Source organism: Triturus cristatus, chromosome 7 (assembly GCF_964204655.1).
Source record: "Triturus cristatus chromosome 7, aTriCri1.1, whole genome shotgun sequence".
Taxonomy (NCBI): Eukaryota; Metazoa; Chordata; class Amphibia; order Caudata; family Salamandridae; genus Triturus; species Triturus cristatus.
This window is the reverse complement of record NC_140590.1, coordinates 143,711,702-143,736,067: the sequence shown is the minus strand read 5'-3', so window position 1 is coordinate 143,736,067 and position 24,366 is coordinate 143,711,702. Positions and strand designations below refer to the sequence as shown.

At 44.6% G+C, this 24,366-nt stretch overlaps 1 protein-coding gene across 2 annotated transcripts in view; it reads left to right on the top strand.

Moving 5' to 3' along the window:
* LOC146809060 (B-cell receptor CD22-like) overlaps positions 1-24,366 on the top strand; it is a 500,036-nt gene that overhangs the window by 145,415 nt on the left and 330,255 nt on the right. For both annotated transcript variants that reach the window (XM_085615862.1, XM_085615861.1), the window contains exons 2-3: positions 1,178-1,242; positions 4,593-4,988. In XM_085615862.1, the coding sequence (XP_085471988.1) occupies positions 1,178-1,242; positions 4,593-4,988 (461 nt within the window). The remainder of the gene's footprint in view (positions 1-1,177; positions 1,243-4,592; positions 4,989-24,366) is intronic.

Below are 24,366 nucleotides of genomic sequence, written 5' to 3'. Positions count from 1 at the left end.
TCTCACCCTTCCTTTATACCATGCTTCCCTCTTTGTCCTGTCCCAAGTACCATTCTCCCATGATTCCCCTCACCCTTCTTTATGTCAAGCTTCCCTCTATGTTCCGTCCCCAGTCGCATTCTTCCATGATTCTTCTCACCCTTACTATATACCATGCTTCCCTCTATGTCGCTACCCCAGTACCATTCTCCCATGATTCCTGTCACCTCTCCCTTATACCATGCTCGTCTATGTCCCGTCCCCAGTACCATTCTCCAATGATTCCTCTCACCCTTCCCTTATACCATGTTTCTCTCTATGCCCCGTCCCCAGTACCATTCTCCCCTGATTCCTGTCACCCTTCCCTTATACCATGCTTCTCTATGCCATGTCCCCAGTACCATTCTCCCATGATTCCTGTCACCCTTCCCTTATACCATGCTTCCCTCTATGTATCATCCCCAGTACCATTCTCCCGATTCCTGTCACCCCTCCCTTATACCATGCTTCTCTATGCCATGTCCCCAGTACCATTCTCCCATGATTCCTGTCACCTCTCCCTTATACCATGCTCGTCTATGTCCCGTCCCCAGTACCATTCTCCAATGATTCCTCTCACCCTTCCCTTATACCATGTTTCTCTCTATGCCCCGTCCCCAGTACCATTCTCCCCTGATTCCTGTCACCCTTCCCTTATACCATGCTTCTCTATGCCATGTCCCCAGTACCATTCTCCCATGATTCCTGTCACCCTTCCCTTATACCATGCTTCCCTCTATGTATCATCCCCAGTACCATTCTCCCGATTCCTGTCACCCCTCCCTTATACCATGCTTCTCTATGCCATGTCCCCAGTACCATTCTCCCATGATTCCTGTCCTGTCACCCTTCCCTTATACCATGCTTCTCTATGCCATGTCCCCAGTACCATTCTCCCATGATTCCTCTCACCTTTCCCTTATACCATGCTTCCCTAAATGTCCTGTCCCCTGTACTGCCCTGCATCCCAGACTGCGTTGTTTATTAGTAGTCTGCAGACCCGGAGACAGTAGTAGCAGATTAATAACCAATGAAAGGGTTAGTGGGGTCCAGCTTTGTGCAACCCCAACCCCGCCCTAAGCTGTGCTGCCAGGGAGTGGGCACGGCGAAAGTCGAAGGTCACGCCGCCTGATTCACTTTTCTTCTCTTCTCATTTCAGGGCGGGGCAGTTTTCGTGGAACAGGAAGACAATGATTGCCGTGTTTCTGCTGTGTTTATTTGTAGGTACGTACGGTTTCAGTTCCCTTCCCTGGGATGCGGAAGTGAGAATGGCCTTAGAAGTGAAAGCCACCTCGCCCAGTAGAGTTGTAATTCAGTGGGTGTTGTCGAGTTTGAAGGCTGCCGCTTGCACCATCCAACAGCCACAAACAGTTGCGCCGCGCAGCTTCCGGCGCTCTTCAGAGGAGCTGCACGACAGCCTACGTTCAGCCCACAGATTCTACCACCTCCAAGGCTTGTCCCAAGCATCGTCCGGAACAGACTCCTTTGCAAGCCATACACACCTGTAGGTTCAAGTGGACTTTATCTCCGTGTCACTACTGGTCCTACAAAATGTGTACTTTCAGAAGCAAATCCTGCAGCGCAAACACGTGCGTCCTCAAGTTTCATTTACAGCTGCCTTGACTCAGAACACACAGTAACTAGAGGGGTGAATCTGGAGAATGGTGTGTGATCGCGCGCACTTTTAAATGAAGAGTTGGGGAAGTTTTACTCCTACCTCTACTGCCCACTCTGAGGCCGAGCACACTCCCTGCTGATTCTCAGATACGATTCTCTCCAGTTCCCGCCGGCCTTGTTTACTGACCCTCGATGCTCCCAGGAACATTTAGACTTCTTCAGTGCATGATAGTGAGATGAATGCAAAGTCTTAAGTCAAAGACTATTCAAAGCTCACCTTCTCAGATAGGGTCCTGACTATTGTCCAAATATATGTGTCCTCCTGATACGCTTATGAAAAATAATGGGGTGACCCTGTGTCCCTCAGAACCTGGGTATTTGTATTATATAGCTACAATGGTTCTGTCGGGGAAATACAATTGCTTTGGGATGTTCACAATATAAATACATTACATGTAACATGTATCCATGATTCAGGAAGAGAAAAGAACAACACCCAAGCGAAAGTTTCAATCAATATTTTAAGAAGTAACAAATAAATTGGGCTACAATGGTACAATTGAAAGAATTGTGAAAGAGGGGTGACATGTAGAAGTAAATACAGACAATACACTTAGTACACTTAGTATAACAAATAAAGGAATAGTTGGGAAAGTGCGATTTTTGGTAAAGTCCATATGATTGATCGCATACGCCTCCTGTTCATATGTGAATAGATTTTTGAACTAAGACGTTGCGTAGACTCTTAGTGTGCGTCGACGTTTCGACCCTATGTAAGGCGCAAAAAAATGTAAGCGTCACGGCGGGTCTTCTTCGGGACGGAGGAGTGTATGTAGCCCTTCGCACTGAGAGCTGGAGAGATGTCATTTTCAACAGATCGTGTAAATCACCCAACTGACTGAAAGAATTAACTACTTGGACTTTTGCCAAACCTCTTTGACTCGTGTCTCTTGTGAGGTCAAACATAAATCGACCCCGTTTTTTGGAAAAAGAAGCATAATACAGGCGCAGTGATTAATGGCTCTTGCGCAGGGCTACATACACTCCTCCGTCCCGAAGAAGACACGCCGTGACGCTTAAAATTTTTTGCGCCTTACATAGGGTCGAAACGTCGACACATACTAAGAGTCTACGCAACGTCTCAGTTCAAAAGCCTATTCACATATGAACAGGAGGCGTATGCGATCAATCATATGGACTTTACCAAAAATCGCACTTTCCCAACTATTCCTTTATTTGTTATACTAAGTGTACTAAGTGTATTGTCTGTATTTACTTCTACATGTCACCCCTCTTTCACAATTCTTTCAATTGTACCATTGTAGCCCAATTTATTTGTTACTTCTTAAAATATTGATTGAAACTTTCGCTTGGGTGTTGTTCTTTTCTCTTCCTAAATCATGGATACATGTTACATGTAATGTATTTATATTGTGAACATCCCAAAGCAATTGTATTCCTCCTGATACGCGTCAGTTCAAGGTGGCCCTGCACCACTGTGGGAGACTCTGGCCCCAGGCTTCTCAGTAGCAGAGACAGCTCCAATATCAAAGGCGAGAGGCAGGTTTCACCTCTAACCAGAGTCCTGGTTCTCCGTCTCTGATGGAAAGGGGGCTTCCCAGGTCTTCTTGACTTTACGGGTAACCTGATCAAGCAGTCATGACCAGTCCAAAGGAGGCGGGGTCAGGGTGGAGTGCAACACACATTCCCCTGTTGCATTAAAGTTAGAGATGGCTAGTTAGTGCGCTATTTTACTATCATACAACTTGTTAGCAGTACCTCGAAATTTGTTTCACTAACAGTGCATCGTAAGCATTGGTCAAAGGACTGAATTCTTATTACTTTAGCAATAAATCACATAATGAAATGCAGTTACAAACCCATAGTGTCACAAACTGAAATGCTTGAAATCACCAACTGATCATGAATGCTGAGCATGTCATCCATAAAAAGAATAGGGGTGATCACAGACTTCCAACCAACTCTTAGCAACACTCTGTACACGGTTTACTGTCTCCAACCAATCACCAGATAGCTTATGAACATGCACGGTACAACTGAGACTACTTGGAAAGGAAGTCAAGAAGGTCTTACAGTACTAAAATAGCACATTTCATACCTGTGGGTCTGAGCTTAACAGGTCGCTTCAGATTTCGATATCTTGAGGACTGGGAATGTTGGCAACTCCAGATCAGCGGCTCCACACTCACAGAGGACCACCCTCAGCATACACACGGTACGCCCCACAGCATGGTCCCCTGAGAGGAGTATGTGCCAAATCCAGGCTCTAAACATACCATAGTGCCCAATGTCAGTAACATCTGAAATCTGGACTGTTGCCCCTCCACTATCCTGAACCCATTCCCAACCAATAGAATGGTCCGCTTGGATCATGTTAGTCTTTTCATAACTGGCCGACTCTTTCTAAAATCTCCTGGCCTTCCAGAGAGACCTTGCGATGTGTGTATAGGTACACAAACATGTGATTTTCATGAAGTTTTCCAATCTAAATCTTTCCCGGATTCATGACATTTCCCATTCCTATACCCTTCGTGTGAGTGGGGCACTGATTTCCCTTCTCTATGCACAAGGATTGTGATACCTCTCAACTTCTACCCCCTGTATCCAGAAGAGGCATTTCCCCTTCGTTCCCATACCTCAGCTGATGAGAGGTTAGTACATGAACCACAAATATCCTCAGTGAACCCATTCCCAGGATTTGCCTAAAATCCTTTCCAGTGTTAAATGATAAACCATTCAATGAGTCTGTATGACAAGTTTGACATACATGAGTAATGTTGGTGCTCATCTTGTCCATCAAAAGTACACACAGCAAGGTTGTGCTATTTGATTTGTACTTACACAGACGTATCAGTTTTTAACATAAGCATGCTTGGACATCACTGCAGGGTCAATGAGTCAGATGATTACTAAACATTCCTTGTTTTATTTTGCAGGCTGTACTTGCACCACAGTTGTCAGGAAAGTCAAGTTTCCTACACCCGTGAATGCCTGGGATGGGGCTTGTGCTTTGCTGAAATGTGAATATGTTTCGAATCTTTTTGGACGTGGGAAGCAACTGAGTAACCTGACCTGGTACAAGGATCCAGTCTATAATGAAAAAGAAAAGAAATGGGAAGGAACTATAGTGTATACCCACTGGAGAGATGAACAAACCAGCGCAGAGTCCTTCGGGGACCGCGTTAGGTTCCTTGGGGATGTAACACATGACTGCACACTGCTTATACAGGAAGTACGGGTGAATGACAGCGGCCATTATGGAGTCAGGCTGGAAGAAGGCATCACCAACAAGTGGATGTCAAAAGAGCCGTTTCTATTTCTTAACGTCACTGGTAAGACTTCTGACATGCTTTCACAATCTCATGTCAGTGTTTTGGATTTGTGGATTCTGAGTGGTGTTTATAATATCAGCATATTAAATGTTTCAGGGTCAGTTTTCTAGAACTGCTCGATTGCTCACCTGGCATGTTTTTAATATCTGCATGCATGCACAGACAAAGATTTATGAAGTTGCATATACTACTAATAACAGGTAATTGTGTAGCTGTAAATCTCACAAATACCACGGCCAAAAGTACAGTACAGGTGCACTGTCCCTATCTGAACCTCTGTGTACCCAGATAGAAGCAGATATTTAAGGAGATGCAAAATGATTAACGGTAGTGAAAAAGTAGCAATTTAGAGCACAAAGACCTAACAAGGGATATTTGGTCATGCTGGACTGCGACAAAGTCACAAACTCAGGTCAACCGTGATGGAGCGGTGGGCAGCTACAGGGACCCAATTAGGCTTGCTGAACAAAGCACCTTAAATCCTGATTGCGTAGCATTGCATAGATTCAAGGTGGAGAAGCCTTGATCAGTCAAAGCGATGCATCCGTTTCGGGTTGCAACAAGGCTGCAGTATGATGTCCTGTTGTGTTGTTGTCAAGGATCCCGATAAGTGGGCTTTCAATGTGAAGTCGGGGCTTCAAGGATGCGGCTAGCAGCTGCCAATGTGTCGGTTCTGAAGAGCTGTAAGGCTGCGGCGGAGTCAAGCTGCAGTCGAGAGAAGTGAGAACCTGTGTCAGAGATGTGCCACGCCGTCATTGATGCATCCGTTCCAAAGATGGCGAGGGCAGTGCAGACCTTCTGTGCTAGGCCTAATCCACGCAGCAGCGGCGATGTGTCGGTTCTGATCGAGGATGCACCACTCAGCCAAGGTGATGCATCGGTTCTTCTGGTAAGCACCTTAGGCTCACCTCCAAGGGTATGGGATTGGGAATGTACCACTTGACAGGGTACACTCACAGCTGGCAGAGTCCAGATGCAGATGCAAAGTTGTTGGAAGCCTGTCATGTGCCTGAGGCTTCAGATCAAGGGGCAAGCAAACTATCTCTTGGAGTCACTCTGTGGTCAACGGATGCAGGTCCAGTCTTTCTCATCCAGGCAAGGAGGTTAGCAGGTCGGCTCAACAGGGCAGCAGTTATTCAAGAGCAGCAGTCCATAAGAGTGACATTCATTCAGTTGCACCTCAGTCCTTTTTCCTGGCAGAGTATCCACAGGTCCAGAAGGGCACTGAAGTGGTGGCATCTCTGAGGTCCAGTACTTATCCCCATTAGTGCTTTTGAAATGGGGAACTTCAAAGACAAGCCTTTGAAGTGTGCAGAATTCCTGCCCTGTCAGCCCTGGCTCCACGATAAGTGAGTGAGGTTGGGCCCAGCTCCTCCCTCCTATCCTGTCAGGACAGCCCACACACACACACATAAGGTCCCCTTGTGTGTGGCTGTCTAGGTGGAATCCTCAAAGCCAACAGCCAACTACCCTCAGTCATGTGACCAGAAACAGGCTGCAGGCACCAAATTGCTAAGGAAAGAAAATCCCACATTTTTAAAAGTGGTATTTTCAGAATTGTAATTTAACATCCGACTTCAATATAAATTAGTATTTTAAATTAGGATTGCAGAAACACCACACACAAACCAATTATATAATTCCATTTGGAAACTGCGCTTATGAAATGTAATAAGGTAATCCCAATGTTATTCTATGGGAGATATAGGCCTTGCAGTGGTGTAAAATGAATTTAGGAGTTTTTCACTACCAGGACATGTAAAACCTAAATACACATGCCCTACTTTTTAAATACATTGCACCTTGCCCTAAAGGCTGTCCAGGGCCTACACTAGGGGTGACTTATATGATTTCATATTGAGGTTTGGGCCTGGCAAGAGCTTTATCTTGCCAGGTCAAGATGATAGCTTAAAACTGTACACACAGGCCCTGCTATGGTAGGCCTGAGACATGTTTAAATGGCTAATTAAATGAGTGGCACTATCTGTGCTGCAGGCCCACTAGTAGCATTGAATTTACAGGCCCTGGGCACATGTAGTGTACCCTACCATGGAATTATAGATAAATTAAATATGCCAACTAAATATACCAATAATGGGTATGCCAATCAAACTAGGTTTGGGAGTTTGAGCACGAGCACCTTAGAAGGGGTTAGCAGTGGTAAAGTGCACAGGGCCCTAAGGCCAACAGAAGCAAAAATCCAGCAAACTTGGAGGGAAGCCGGCAAAAAGTTTGGGTGAAGACCAACCTTAGACTGTCAGGTCTAACAATGATCACTCAGAATCCCAAGGGATTCATGGGGACAGATCTAACCCTTTCGGTTGTCACTTTTACATGCCCACGGTGCCACAAAAAAAGATGTAAGAATGCATTTTCGAATGTCTTTTAAAAAGCTCTAATCTTTGTAATTAAAACATGAACTGCAATTATTAGAAAGATGAGACACATCATTGTTTTAAGCATTATTAGAATGGTAAAAAACACAAACGATTCAACCATGCTAATTGTTCATAATATTACTTAGGTTACTCCTATCTATCGCTAATACCTTTATAGTAAAGATAGCGTATTGAGACTACCCTTCGGCCAGACCTATTGGAATGATCTAATCCCATACCTGGGACAATGTGTCAAGAAGCTGATGTCTGTGCATTAACAAATGCCCCCCGTCTGAGTGAGTAGGTTATCTACCTTCTCGGGATGAAGGTCGGTGACTGCAGTTTCCCTGGAGACTCCACGGTGAAGTGATGCACTTGTCACCGGCTTCAACATGGATGCTATTTAAGTAACAAAATATGGGATTTATCAACCTGTACCAGAAGCACCGAGCAATATCATTAGTTAGTCTGAAGCAGAAGAGATGTCTCCTACGAGCCCAGAAAATAAAACAAGCATTGTGTTCTTAATATGTGTCACCCTGGAACTGAAAGTACAGACAACAGGACAACAATGTTTACCAGAAATAAATGCATGTGTTTACTAAGTTAGTGAGAATATGTGCAAATCATCATTCGAAAAGGATGCTCGGTTAAAAGGAAAAGCTCAAATGGAGATTGCGTATAAGCTCCATAACAGCCCAGATAGCTGTTTGACCTTTCGTCCACTTTGGAATCAGTGGACGTAAAAGGGGTTTGCAGAACATAGTGATCTAATAGGTAACTAAGCCCAACACATTTTGATGCAGATGCTCTTCTCTCAATGTGATGAAATGTTGACGGTGCACAACTTTGTGTTGAGAAAAGAGCTTATGTATGCGGTGAGGATGTACAATTTATGTAGACATAACATAAAATAACGTGTATTTGTAAAGCGCACGTTCACCCGGAGGCATCTTGGTGCTGAATTACAGATGTTTATTGTTACCCAATTCAATGGTACTCGATAGAGAGAACCAAAAAGAAAAATTTTGCATCTCCCAAAAAAGTCAATGATTGTGTTTACAATTCTGAAGACCTGGGAGACCCAGTTCCTGGAAGTACTTCCAGCAATCTAGCTTCCTTTTATGGCCACAGCCATTTTAAAATGGTAGAACACATCTTCCACGTTGGAAATGGTAGCTGTCACTTATAGTTGCTTCAATGGATTCTGATGAATTGATAAAGGGAATAGGCTGACCACCTCCATCCAGGTCATTACTGACATTGTTTACAATCCTAAACGTCTCTGTGACAGTCTAAAGGATTCTGGTTGTTGCAGTCTTGTTTTGCTCCCTTTGGATTGTGGGAGAACACTAGGATTACCATAGTACACAACCCAAGCACACACACCCAGCCGACAGAGACCGGATTTAGTGTGGCTGAATACTTCAGCCATCTTGAAAATGTCCAAAGTGGGGAGGGTTAGCCCCAGGAACCTTTAACCAATTGGTTAGGGCATCCCAGGGGTCGTTCTCATCTGCTAGCTCGTGTCAGGCATGATTGTGACAGCTCCGGGCTGCCAATCCAAAACATTGCTGAACCTGTGAAAGATAAGAAGAGGACTAGACCTGCTGTCTGCAACATAAGAAGAGCCTCTGAGGACTCTCTCTTGTACCCAGGACAAAGCAGTGGACGCCAATGGTCAAAAGACTGATCTCCTTTTAAAGCTAAAAGGACACAACATGCTACAAGAGTCCTTTTCCTGCAACTGCCCAGCGGACCAGTGGCAGCTGGTCCTGGTATGGACCCTCATTTTGCCTTCTGCCTGCCACCCTATGTGCCTCTAAGTGCCACCCCTGAGGTCCTGCAGGGATTTAGAAGTGTAATCTTGCGGTTGATTAGGATTTACCAGACTAAAGTCAAAAGGCAATATCTTTGACCAGGATGAACCTTAGTGTATCCTACCCATGCTAGATCGAGATCAGCGTCAAATTGTGCCTAGATCCTGTTCTACTCACAATGATGGAGGAACAACAAAACCCCAGAAACCCACGCACCTTCAAAAGCCCCATCACCACACACCACCACCTCCTCAAAACCACAAAGAAGACGGCCCTCCAAGTCAGAATAAATGCCAATGCACACAGCAACAAAGAACTATTTGCCATCGTCAAGGAGTTTGCCCGGTCTAACAGCAAGACCACAGACGTCCCACCCTCCCAAGACATCTGCAACAAACTTGGCACCTTCTTCCATCAGAAGAACAGGCAGATCTACAACAGTTTCGACACCACAGCCGACACCACCGCACCCAACTGTGTCACACCCCAACAGATCTTACGCAACTGGACCCCGCTCACCTCAGACAACACACTAAAGACCATGAGGCGCATCCATTCGGAGCCCCCTTGGACCCTTGCCCACATCACATCTTCCAGAGAGCAGCCTTTTTCATTGACCCAAGTTTCTCCACACCATCAACTGCTCCATCAAGACTGACACCTTCCCTGACAACTGGAAACACGCAGAGGTCAACCCCCTACTGAAGAATCCATCCGCCGGCCCAACAAATCTCAAGAACTTCAGACCCATCTCTCTGCTCCTTTCCCATCCAAGTTCATTGAGAAGGCCAGCAACGCCCAACTCTCCAAAGTCATCGATGCAAACCACGTCCTGGACGTCTACCAATCCGGCTTCCCAAGCAACCACAGCACCAAGACCACTCTCCTCAGCCATCAACAACATCCGCTGCATCCTCACCTGGGGCAAAACCGCAGCCCTTCTGGACCTCTCAGCTGCCTTCGATACCATCATCCAGTGCTCCCTAATCACGAGACTCCACTACACCGGCATCCGCAACAAGACCCTGGACTGGATCCACTCCATCCTCACCGGCTAAACACAGTAAGTTAGACTACGTCCCTTCCTCTCAAAACCCACAGAGATCAGCTGTGGAATACCACAGGGCTCCTATCTGCGCCCCAACCTCTTCAACATCTACATGGCTGCCACCGCTAGGAACCACAAACTCATCATCGTCTCTTACGCCGACGACATCCAGCTGATCCTCTCGCTCACCATCGAACCCACAGCCGCCAAATTCAACTTCTACAACAGGATGAAAGCCGTTGCCACCTGGATGGAAAACAGCTGCCTCAAACTCAACTCGGACAAGACAGAAGTACTCATCCTAGGATCCACCCCCACATTGTAGAATGACCCCTGGAGTCCTGCCGCTATGGGAACCCTCCCACTCCCGTGGACCACGCACGTAACCTAGGCATCATAGTGGACTCCTTGCTCAGAATGACCCGTGAGATCAACACCATATCCTCATCATGCTACCACACACTCCTTCTGCTTTGAAAGACATTCAGATGGATCCCCACCCAATCCAGAAAGACGGTCATCATACACTCGTCAGCAGCATACTCATCCATGGCAACACACTCTATGCCTGCGTCATCCAGAAGGTCTTCAGGAAACTGCAGAATGTTCAGAACGCCACAGCCAGACTCCACTGGCTCCCAGTCAACAAAAGAATTGCCTTCAAGCTCCTCACGCATGCCTATAATGATGCAGGACCAGCAAATCTGAACCACCACCGCTTATTCACGTACCCGCCAGATAACTTTGCTCCACCCAACTGGCCCTGGCTACCGTCCCACGGATCCACAAGACCAGAGACAGAGGAAGATCCTTCTCCTACCTCACTGCCAAGACCTGGAACACCCTGCCTCTCCACCTCAGACAATCTCCGTTGTTGACCCAATTGAGGAAGGATCTCAAGACCTGGCTCTTTGACTGAACCCCAGCACCAGATGGATAAGCAGCATCCTCCCCAGTGCCTTCAGACTCTCACGTGTGAGAAGTCGTGTTTTATAAACCCTGATTGATTAATTGGATGAATCTACTGAGACTATTGATTATCATTGGCACGCTGTGTCTCTTAAAGCTATTTCTACTTAAAACTTGAAAAACTTGAAAAACTCATATCTCTGTTCTGTTTATAAAATTTTACTCTGTATTTTTAATTCATTTTGTTTTTTTTATTGTTTTGCATTTCCACTTTATTACTGTTATAATACTGAATAAATACTTTACACATTGCCTTTAAAATAAGCATGTGTGTTCTGTGCTGTAGATACCGAGGTGCTGAGCTCAGGATTATTTAGTGACTTTTGTGGTTCACCCTGACAAGGATTGTGATTATTAATTGAGGTGGGTGCTTTACCCTTGCAACTAATAACCCAATTTCCTACAAGCAAATATGGAATTTCCACTCCTGGGAGGGTGGATTCCTTGGTCTCCTTGACACATCTTAGTGAAGTGCTTAGGTCTTTCACAGAATGAAGGTTTTGCCTAGTGCTTGTCAGTCATTTGCCGGGTGATTTTCTCATCCAAAATACTCAATGTCATGGGTTTGCCTTGGTCGCTACACCTCCTGAGGTTACCCCTGTCATAGGTTCTGGTTCAAACCAGTGGTGTAACATTAGCCCCAGTGGTGCGTCAGGGGCAGTCCAGCACTGTAATGGCCCGAGGTCTAAGAGTTCCTGACTTTGTTGGGGGGGCGAGGGGTGGCATATTGGCCCTCCGTGTTCTTTGCAGGGAAGCCCCTTCATGTTTAGTTACGCTTCTGGTTAAAACAGCCTCCAATGCTTCTGTCTTGACGAGTCAGGGAGGATTTTCCTCCTCTTTTACTATCACACGAGAAAATGCAGATTCCATTAGGGCTGCACAGAATTGGACAGTTGATGGTACCAGTCCATTGTAAGGATGTCACTCAGGGCCATCTGTGGAGGATGAGGAAGCAGGTTCTAGAAAATGGAGAAATGGAGGACCTGCATCCTTTAATTAAATGTGCGCTAATCTATCGTAGTTCTGTGCGATTCCCTTTGGGTTGTAGAACGCCCCTGCCACCTTCCAGATTCCAACACTTAGTTGGTCAACCAAGTGTTGGCTGGGCTGGAGGATTTCAGTGCAGCCTACCTGGATATTGTTGTCAGTGCAGGTGCTGGCCAACTCCCTCACTCAGTCATGTATACAAGTTGTCAATGTATTATCCCTTCTGTGGCTTGGCCTGCCAAAGCACAAACTCTCATAATTTGCATTAAATTGTAGGTTAAAGTGTGCTCTGTGAGCAGCAACTACTGCTTTGTAGTCGATGTCATGCCAGTGTTTGGCAGGTTGAGGAAATGTTTGTGGATTTTCTCACCCAAATAATACAGCAAGAAAGAGCATTTGACCTTGGGGTCAATCTCTCTCATGGCCACAAAGTAATTGTTTAATCGGTCTGTCCAGATTGTAGAATAGTCTACACCAGAGAGTGGAATGTGTGCTTTCAGTGTCTGCTGCACAAGAGAGTATTTCTAACTTGGCATATACTTGTTGTAAAGTGACTTGTTTGTTTCCCCACTAGAGTAGACACTGTCAGCACCTGCCATATGTGGCAGCATTGGGTATGTATGCAGGCTGTTCCATCAGAGATAGATGATTTACTCAGATCTTAAAGCTAAATGAGTGCAGTAACAGGCTGTGGGCACAAGAGGACACACTGCAGAGACTCAATAACAAAAGTTGCGCTTGGCATCTGGCTATCTGGGCAAGGGCACGGCAGAGCAGCAGCAGGGTCCACAAGTAATGAAGCGCCTCAGGAGGCAAGCGTTATTTTTATTTCTATTTTGGAGTTTTATATGGCGCGAACTCGACCCGAAGGTATCAGAGTGCTTTACATGACAACAGTTGCATTACAGATGGACACATTCATTTAGTTACACACAGGGATATTAAGTGATTTGCCAAGAATCACAGGATTTGGAGCGTTCCTGCTGAGACCTCAACCCGGTTCCCCAGCTTCGAGGTCGACTGCTCTAGCCGTTAGGCTACATACTCTCTTGTAAAGGTACTCATGAGTATTCCTGAGTAATGCCCTATGAGGCACCTGCTGCATCTAAAAGGGAAACCAAACCTCCTAATCCCTGCCAGTACACCCAATTCAGGTGCGGGACTTCAGATTTCTAAAGACGGAAATGGCTTTATTTTAAGTTGCTGCAGCTTTAATATAAGTCAATGGGGGAAATACATTCTCTCAATTATATATTTTTTAAATCTCCAACTTTCCTCTTTTAAAATGTTGACCTTTATGCGTCCTGTGAATGCTGCCATAGCTTTGTTCTACCATGGGACAGTGATCCTGAATAGGATAGCTGTAATTGGACAATTGCACGTCCAGTGGGAGGCCTGCTCAGTCACCCGAGTAGTTTTGTTGCTATGGTAGGAAAGTCAGAAATAAGAGACAGACATGGCACATGGTCTAGTGCCCCAACTCCTGTATTTATTGGTGAAGCGACATGTAATCGAGCGGTGCTCGGAGGCACATTACATTCCCTCACTATTTTGACGAGAAGGCACAGGCTAAGGGGCGAAATTCTGTTACTTATGGTGATGGGGCCCAGTGCCTGGAGAGAGTTGATTGTTTGCCTTAACCTGTATGCATGGTGGGTGGAACCAAAATGTGAATGACACAATGACAGACCAATGGATGAAGATGGCTTACTGAATGTTTTGGTCATTCTGAAACATTTTTCGATATAACCAATATTTCTTCTTCTAGACCAAGTTGACTGTACTTAAAATACAAAACTAATATACAAGGGGTAAATTCCCATGGTGTCGGGGTAGTCCTTCCTTGTTTATTGATCACAACTAGCTGTTTATAGTATTTGATCACACACAGGGGTCAAAGCACCCTGCTACACCACTGAACTAAAGCACTATTAATATGTATCCCAAGGTCACTGCCTTCATAGAGTTTCTCAGTGAAGTCTGACATGCAACTGGCTGTCTCTGCCCTATCATACAGTCACTTGCTTATCTAGACATCTCCTGTTTGCCCTATAGGATAAGTGGCTTTGGTGAAGTTCAGGTAAATACATTTGATTTAGCAAGAAAATACTTGTAGACTGAATATTTTCCTCCTTTGTGTCTTTCTCAATGTAAAGTATTACTTCCACTTGCTGTGACAATCGCTCCCTTTTAAAGAATACAATTGAAAGAATTATTTATTGACAGGCTTGCTCCTATGTACAAATAACCCAGGCACTGGTACTGCCCCAGTATAGGAAGTCAAAGGGGAATTAAAAGGACAAAAAAGCATGTTCTAGAAGTACTGGTGTGGGTGCGGGAACCCTACATTTTTATACCCCAAAATATTACCTCAACTGCACACACACAGGCAGGTGGACTGTAGACAGTGTTATAACTCTATTTTATGGGACAATGTGTCCACCAGTTTAGGCACTTCCCGGTGCATCAAAAATACAGTCAGTTCAGTAAGGGCTCACTCAATATCTGAGTTCTAGATAAGTGGAATCAATTTAATGTATTCCAAAATTCAATGGTTATGGTACAGAGGTCATGAATGCAAAATGCAAGCGTCTAGGCCATGAAGGCTTTCAGTAAACAGGATATACAGAATAAAGTGCAGAGTAAAAATAATTTTAAGTCCCAACTGAGCAGCAACATCAGTAGTGAAACGAACAGCAGCCCTAATAGCATTAGAAAGTCTTCTGGGCTATCCCCAAAATCAGGTGAGTATATACAGCATTTTCGCGTATTAAATCATTAAAACTGTAAAATCACCACGGTGTGAGCAAAAGTAATGCATTTTCAGGACTCAGGAAATCAGACCACAACTTTAATAAAACAGCATTATGCCTAAGCACTATCCCACTACATGAATATCTTGCAATGTTCATTTTAAACATTTTAGCACTCGTTCCTGAAGCCAAAACTATTTTTCCATCAGGAAAACGTCATCTCTATTATTCTAAACGATGTTTTATAAGAACATTTAACAAAGATCATTGTGTAAGTAGAAACATTAGTTTATTTTACATGAATATACAAGCAACTTTTTTTTCATAAAGATCTTTTTATTAAGGCAAATAAACAGGTTAATGCACCACAGGCCGTCATCATCTTGAATAGATGGATGCCAATGGATACCTTGGATGTAGCAAGGATGGATTAGGTGATCGCACAACGCCGTAAAACATCATCCGAGAACTAGAAAGCTGTTTAGCTTCTAGAACTATCATCCCAGAATGATAAATGAGTACCTCGTAACACAACTGGAGAATTTTGTCATTCTTATAAAGCTCAGACTGACCAGCAGAGCATTTCCTATTAATATTCCAACCTACGAGCACTTGAACAGGATTCTCATTGGTGCCGTAGCGGTTAGTGTAAAGGATCATAACCTGTTTAAATATCCTTAAGAACAGACTGCACATGATCTCACTTCTTATATACTTGGATATTACACAGAATATGGCTGTAATTAATCATTATGAGGAATCATATGTTTGTATTTGTTCTGAAGAAGGTGGCTGTAAACTTGTAGCCCACCGAAACGTGTCAACACTCACTGTTGTTAAATTTGTGGAACATAGTGTTGTATATTGAAGAAATTCGAAATATTACGCACCATGTGTGGATTCCTACAAAATAACCCTTGTTAATGACAAATGTACATGTCTCGTATTTGTGTTTTTCCCCCAATTTGGGACAAAAGTTGTTTTTATTAGTTTTTACGGATTTTAATTAATTTTTTCTAAAATTGTGTATGTATTAATTGATATGACTAAATATTAAATTTTGATAAATGTGATGAATATTAGGTGCTGTGCAGGTCCCTTTAACGGCTTGTTTTGAGAACTGTATGACTGATGTGTGGGGTGTGTACTCCAAGAGAATCTTCTTTTGATAATTGAATCACATTTGGAACCCTGTCTCTTGGTGTAGTGGGGTCCCTCTCATTGTTGTTACCTGTAATGCACAGCCAAGAGTTTAGCCAGGATTTTGACTTTGGCTTTTAGGAGTGATATCTGTCTATACGAAGCACAGTCAAACGGCCGTTTGCCCTCTTTATGTATAACAACTATCGTAACTAATCACTGGTCTCTCAGGAATACTCCCCATCTCTGATATCTATGACCAACCCCAATAAGTGCGGGGCAAATCTCTGACCATGAGTTAATAGAGTTCTACTGGCCTAATATTATGGCCAACTGCCTTCCCAGACTTTAGCTCACATATGGCTTGGACAACTTTTTCAGTAAGGTCACCCTCCATGAGGTTCATTTCATCAAACGTGAGGAAGGGGTGCTTTATTTTGGGCAGTAGATCATGGGATTCCTCTGCCATAGTGATTTGAGAGGTGGAGTAAAGACGGGCATAACAAGAGGCAAAGGCTTCAGCGATTTCCAATCGATCAGTTGCCCATGTCACTCCTTCAGTGTGAATTCTTAACACACAGTGGCTTGGTAGCTCCCTCTTGTCCAACCAAGTTTTCCTGCTTTGTCACCCACATCATAGATGCAATGTATTGACGCCCTGTGTCTGGCTCTGGCTGCTTTAGTAACCATATCCTTATATTCTCGCTGTTTGAGTGCCAGCTGATGTTTGATTCCTACTTGTTCTGAAAACATCAATTTCACCTCCAGGGCCAACATGTCACATTTCAGTGCCCCTAACCCCACCCTTCTGTCCTTCTTATGTCCTATTATTAACAAGAGACCCTGTCCCTTAAACACTACCTTGTAGACGTCCCATAAAGTCTGTGCTGAGTCCAATGATGTCTCATTTTCTGCAAAATAGTGGCCAGTGGCCTGTAGAATGCCCTCTCTCATATTGGGAATTTTTAGGTATTATGGGTTGAGCGTAATCCCCGACTGTCCGATGGATTAGTGAGGCCATAAACCACCCAGAGAGGGGAGTGATCAGAGATGCCTCTGGCCAAGTGCTGGACTTCGCGAAAGTAGAGTAGGTCATAAGCCAAGGTTACTATAAAGTAGATTCGGGAGAGACTACAATGCGCCCGAGCGAAAAGTGTAGCGGTGGGTTGGATGGGTTAAGGGCACTCCATGTGTCCACAAGTCCAAGAGCTGTGAGGAAGTCTGCCAAGTGACGGCGCATAGATGGCACCTGCTTATGAGGCCAGTGATCGTTGACATCACTGAGGGTCAAGTTAAAGTCTTCTCTCATGAACAATTCCCCTTCAGGAAGGCTAAGCAATAATAAACTCAAGTAGGGGAGTGCAGTGTCATTCTGTTGTGGTGTGGGAGATACACTAATTATATTCAAGGTTCTCTCCTCCCAGGTACAACTAAGAGCCACGTAGTGATCACTTGTGTCTTCCCATGTGTTGTGAGTGGCAGTGATTTTTTTTAAAGTGTACCCACACCTTTGGACCCAGAAGTGTAACCCACGTGTGCGAGCATCTTGTACCCCCATCTGTCCATGGCCTTACAAGTTGTACCCACTAGGTGTGTTTCCTGAAGGAGCACCACATCCAGGGAGTGCCTCTTAATGTATTGCAATGCTACCCCCGCCTATCTCTCAATCCATTAACATTCCAGGACAGGAGGAAAAAACGTGCCATTGCTAGCTCAGCTGCCATGAGTATAGATTGGGACTGACCACAGGTTTGTTCCTCTCCCCTCCCTACTGCAACTAGACGGCCGGCCAGGGATGCATCACCAATAATACATGCAGGTGTGAGGGTTCGTGTGGTGATTGGTAAGTGTAACAAAACCAATCATTCAACAGATCAAACATGGCAGTGCCAGAATCCCAAACAACACCCCCCTCCCTGCCTCCTTTCATGAAGGACCTAGAACTACCAGCCCCCCCAACTCTGCAGAGTGCCTGTCACCCCAACAGATGGAAAGGGTCAAGTCTGAGGTCCTACCTGTCCATCCCCTTAAACAGATCATATTACTTTTACAAATGGTTGTCCTTTAGTGCTGTGTCAAGTGGTCGCCGCTCGCAATTACCAGTTCCGGGCGGAGAAGCCCCGGCGAATGTGGTCCCAGGAAGGTGACTCTGTTATAAGGTCTAGCTGGCTTCATTGAACACCAACCTTTACTCCTCCTTTGCCGGCCATCAGGAATGACTCGGAGTGCTAGTAATCACAGCATCAGATGATGAGGGGATTCATTCTGTTCATGCTGGCTGCCAAAAACACTCTGCGACTCCGTTGTGTCAGTGCCGCGGTGCCTCGTCTTCGTCCCCTTGGCGATTCCAGGGCCTGGCCCCGGAAACTGGACTCTAGCCGTCAATCCAATCCAACACCCCCTCCACCTCCTCTGGGGTGGGAAATTACCACGTTTTAAGTACCACTAAACTGCCATGCAAGAAAGATCATGGAGTATTTCATTTCTTGATCATGTAGCCCTTTCTTGACTTTGAAGAAGCTGCGGCGCAACTTTTGCACATTTAACGTGAAGGCAGGGAAAATTGTGACAATGGCATTTTCATAAGTGTGTGGCGGGGTGCTATGTGGTCGTGGTAGTTCAATATTATTGCAATGATGGGGCGGGGGGCCCCACAGTCTAGGCTGGGTTCCTGGTACTCAGTGGGCCCATTCCACCGAGAAGTAGTTGAAGCTATTCAAAATGGTTACGTCTCTGTCTAATTTTATCAATAGCAGTACTTTTAACCCTGACAGATCTTTCTGCAATAAGTTAGAGGAGTGTTTTTCAGGCCAAAGTTAATTCTATTTTTCAAGATTTCAATCATACCCAGAAGGTCTTTTGTGCAGGAGGCTAGAGGCTGGACACTCAACAATCCCACAAGGGCCCAGATGCTGTAAAGTTTGAAAATATATGCATATTCACTAAAGAAAAGGTGATTAACCTTATTAAATCCACCAAGTCAGGGGCTTCCTCAGACCCCTACCCCCACCCTCCCTCCAGGTCTCAAATGAGAGCTCCAGATCAGTAACGGGTCCGCTTATGGAGCTACTAAATATGATGCTGACCTCCGGACAGTTCCTGGCTATCTGGAAAAAAAACTCTATTCTGCCTTTGGTGAAAAAAACGTTCTTTGAACCCAAAAGATGTGAGAAGTTACAGGCCTATATCTCTCCTATATCCCTTTCCTGCCAATATATTAGAGAGGGCTTTGAAAGAGGAAATTTTATATTTTTTAGACACTAACCAGATTCTTGATTCCTCACAGGACGATTTCAGAGATTTCAGAGCAAACCAATGTACCAAATCAGCTCTGGTAGCAGTTGTCAAAGAATTGAGAATGGTGATTGACAGGGACAGAAAGGTGGCACTGATTTTAACAGATCTATCCACCGCCTTTGATATGGTACACCATTCACTCCTCCTAAATCGGCTCCAGTCACTGGGCTTTAGGAATCCAGCAATGGCCCTGCTGAGCTCATTCCTATGCGATAGGCAACAGGCAGTGGAGTTGGGAGATTCCATTTCAGACCCTTCTCCCTCCCTTGTGGGGTGCCACTGGGGTCCTCTCTCAGCCCCCCGCTTTTCAATATCTATGTTACTCCTCTGCTCAATCTCATTTAAAGTTATGGCTTTCAGTTTTTTCCTATGCCGATGACACACAAATTGTGGTGTCTATATCATCTGATGTCGAAGAGGAGGCAAAATAATTCTGTAGTTGCATGTCTCACATTGCAAACTGGATGCAAAGAAACTGCTTGAATCTAAACTCAGAGAAAACTGAGGTCTTGCTTTTCGGGAATCACTCCACCTTCTGGAACTTGTCATGGTGGCCATCTGATCTTGGCCCTCCCCCTTCTCCTGTTCAAAAAGCAAACAATTTGGGAGACATCTTTGATACCAAGCTGCTTCTCAGAGCATAAAAATCAAATAACTTATTTGTGCTTGTTCCTTCGCAGGACATTTAAGAAGATCTTTCCATTCATTCCTACTATTGTAATGCCTTGTACCTGGGTATTCATAAGCAACTGGTGAAAAAACGTCAATCCCTAAAAAATGCAGCCACTAGAATGCTTCAGAAAATTCCCAACTTTGCTCCCATCTCTCAATCATTGCAAGGTCTCCACTAGCTCCCAGTTAGGAAGAGGATCAATTTTAAGGCACTGTGTCTGGTCCATAAGGGTCTTCATCGGACTGGACCAGGATACTTTCAGAATGTGTTCTCCTGGTACGTTCCCAGCCGGAACCTGAGATCGAGTTCAGCCAAATTGGTAACTGTGCCCAGAATAAACAAAGCTATATGGGGTGGCAGGACTTTCTCCTTCTATGCTCGTAAACTCTGGAATGCCTTGCCTGTAAATCTACGCTCCTAATCCAATGTGCTGCAGTTTAGGAAACAGCTAAAATCCTGGCTATTTGCTGAATTACCTAGTCAAGCTTAGTGCCCTGCTTTTGTCTTACTGTTTATTTCTGATGGTCATCCGTCAGCGCTAAGACACCTTGAGGTAATCGCGTGCTATACAAATTAAATGTACATTATAGTACATAGTTGGCGAGACCACGGGCTGTAGACATTTTAGAATCAAGTCCTCAACAAATAGGTCCGCTGTCAGCCCCTTCGCCCCCTCAGGCATCCAGATAATGCAAACATTGTTGTGCCTCGAGTGGCCTTCATAGTCTTCAAAGTGGGACTCTATAGCAGCAGCAGTGGCCCACAGTTCAGTGACCTGTGCTTTCAGGGCAGCTGTGTCAGCCTTGAGGGCCGCCGTAGTACCGTCTACCCCCTTTACACAGGTACCCACATTGTGCAGATCAGACTTTTCCAATGTAAGTTCAGTCATGACAGAGCCAATTCTGACTTCTCGAGAAGTTTGCACCCCCCTGAATGGCCGTCATTAAATTCTGCAGTGTAAGAGAATTATCTCCAGGGGGTTCTGAATCGATCTGAGTTGGTGGTTCCAAGTTCCCCCCATTGCAGCAGGCTCCTGTGGGGGTGCACTCCTCCAGGTCCCTTGTCCCCCATTATTGTCCGTGGCCCTGTCTATGGGCCCCTCCACTTGAACGTGTCCAAGTACAGCAACAAGGAAAAAGGGGGGAGTAGGTATACAGATGTACTCACAGCTGTCTGCCTTGGGTGAGAAGTGTCCACCCTGCGGCATGTCGGGTTTCCAGCTGCCTGACCGCACTCCTCCCTCAGTGTGTGAAACTGTGCGAAGGTAATTACACATCCTGAGGAAATTAGATTCCTCAGCAGTTAGACCAGAGCAGCATCCAACATCCAGCAGCAGGCATGGGTACAGCAGTCAGCAGCACATCCGCCATTACAATAACATCGCCCCAGTGGCCAAGGTCAGTGTGGTAAACTTCTTCATCCTGCATTGGTGCTAGGAGCCGAGCCGACCACAGACAGCACTGATAAAACCGGGTTCTTATCTGTGTTACCATCACCAAGAATCCTCTCAGGTCGCCAGAATCTTTTTATCTGCTAAATAGCGTAGAGGGGAGGAAATCCAACATTAACACATAATCAAGGAAATTGGATTTGAACTCTAAAGGACCACTGACTCCGAATCTCAAACTTTAGGGATTTATTACAAAGCCAAAAATAACTGCACATACAAGCACCTCAGCACGAGGTTAAGAAAATAAATGGGCACTAATACAAAGAAAAGTCTCATCTGACTCAGAATAAGTAGAATAGTCAACTCAAGAAGCATCAGGCAGGCAACAACAACTCCAATTTCAATGTTAGAAGTCATTAACCTAAAAGAAAATCAGTTAGTCTATCCCTACTCTATCTCTAAGGTGACATCCCTACTTAACATTTCCCTTCCCCAGGCAAGAGGATAAAAAGGTGTCAGAAGTGAAGACTTTCTTAGAAGTACACTCATTTGTCAGAGCTCGTTCTAAGATGCTCCTTCTAGCTTCCCATCTAGACCTCAACTGCCCAACCCACCGGGCACTGTCCCTAATTCAAAATCCCAAAAACATAGAACGCCCTCCGGCACACCGCTTCAGCCAGGTCTTCTTCCAGTATTTTTCCATTGAAACTTGTCTCTCATCCAACGACGGTTAGCTTGGCCTTGGGTCTCAGGCACCTTATCGGCCGAAAGTGTCATCCCTGCATTCCAGTATACTCCCATATTGGCTTCTCATGCCATCCTAACTCCTAAAACAAAGGGTTTGTTTCTCTAACAAGCTAGGTGTCCTTGCACCTGCAACAGGAACATGGGAACGAGAAACTTTCCACTTCTCTGAGATTTTCTAACGTCTCTGAAACTCAAAGCCTTACCAAGGGAAATAATTTCGGCCTACAACATTTAGCTACATAAGAAACTAATAGACCTTTCTCTTAACGTATGTGCGATCTGGCCTTTACACAATTTTAACACACATTTATATAATTACTCCATATGCATTAATTTCATTACACTTCATATATGAATAAGCAAACTACAAGTGCAGGCTTTATTATGGGGCACGTTTAAAACCTAATGCATCACATTACACGAAACCCAATCATTATGCATTGACTAAAATGCATTTTTGTTTAAAAACTTCATTGAACTTCATAAATGACATGGTTACCTTTCTAGTTGAACTAATATCAGCAGCTTTTAGTATTACAATTCTAAGACACACATTAATATGGATACGCTAAATATGTGGGTGCGGACTAACAATGATTATAATGCACCCCTACAGATTTCAGAACAACATGGCGCTCTATCAGTTCCCCCCTTTGATGACTAGTGTCATCACACCATTTCACAATTCCCTTGGAGAAAGAACCAACCTAAACAGTACTTGTCGCAATCCTCCCCCGTCGGAGTCTCTCCATATTCTTAAGATTCTGATATTGACTGTCCTGCAGTCTGGCCATTCGCATTTCACTCGCTCTAAGAGCTCTCTCATCTCTGTTTCCTTTATACCACTTATAGGCTCTAATGAATCCCCACAAGCAAACCACACAAACCACAACAAGGATGAGTGGTCTTAGCACAAAGCCAAGAAACACTCTTCCTAGGCTGGCAAACCAACTCCCCACTTGACCAAATACTTTACCAATCTTTTCCCACACCCCCTCTTCAGTCAAATCCTCTATCTCATGATGGATCGTAGTAATGTTGCTTATGTATTTCTCCAGATCCTTGCTGTTATCTGGAATATATGTACAACATTCCTGGACCTTTAATAATTTACAGACTCCGCCCTCTTTTGGTAATAATACATCTAAAGCAAGGCGGTTCTACAAAACCATCGTCCTTATCGATAACATCTCTCCATCCACAAGTATCAACGACTTCGCCGTATTCATTGACAACTCATCAACCACAGTCGCCAATCGTCTGATCTTCACATCATTCAAAACCACACCCAAACTCTATGCTGGGATGCCTACGGGTAACCATGCGCTCTATAAATACTCTTTCATTCATTCATTCAACTAGGTATCATTGCTCCAAAAATATCTCCAATCACTGCTCCTGCACTTGCAGCTCTCTTCACCTTTGAATGCTGTCCATCCTCCAAAAGCTCCAAATCCTCTGCATGGTAAATCTTCGGAAAAATAATTCCCAAATAACACGTACCATACCAATTGGCAGGCAACCTGACATAGGCATTCTTTCCGCACACATAATAAACCGTTGGGATCAGTTGCAAAGAGCCTTGCAAAAAGTTCTTAGCAGAATCTTCCATGGTGAAAATATGATCACACGTACTCTGACCCACCGGAAACTTTTCATAGTAGGTCTGATAACATCTCACACACAACTTTTACCTCTGCTCCTTGTCCAATGCTATAGGACCATAACTTCCTCTAGCTCTGTGAGATCTTTCTTCGTCAGTCCAATCTACTGGACTATCTCCTGTATCTCGTGTTTGTGTTAGTCTTCTATACCTATATTCTACCTGATCTACAAACTTCTTCTCTACATCTGACAATGAAGATGTCAAATTATGCCAATGAGCATAAACAGTATCCAGTTCCAAAGACGGTATGAAATACTTCCGAAGTCTGTCCTCTGACTTATAATAGTCATACTTATTCAAATGCTTGTAGGCGGGAACTTCGGGAAGCACTGCATCATAATTGGAAAAGAAATACTCGAACTGACCTCTTTCATAAAAGATACTGAGTAACAGACTATATGAAATCTCATATGTCAGTGGAAGATGGTGACATCTAATACCCTCATCCACTGAGACAGGTAACTGCATGCACACGTAACACTCCTTCGCATCCATCGCATCCACGTAGTC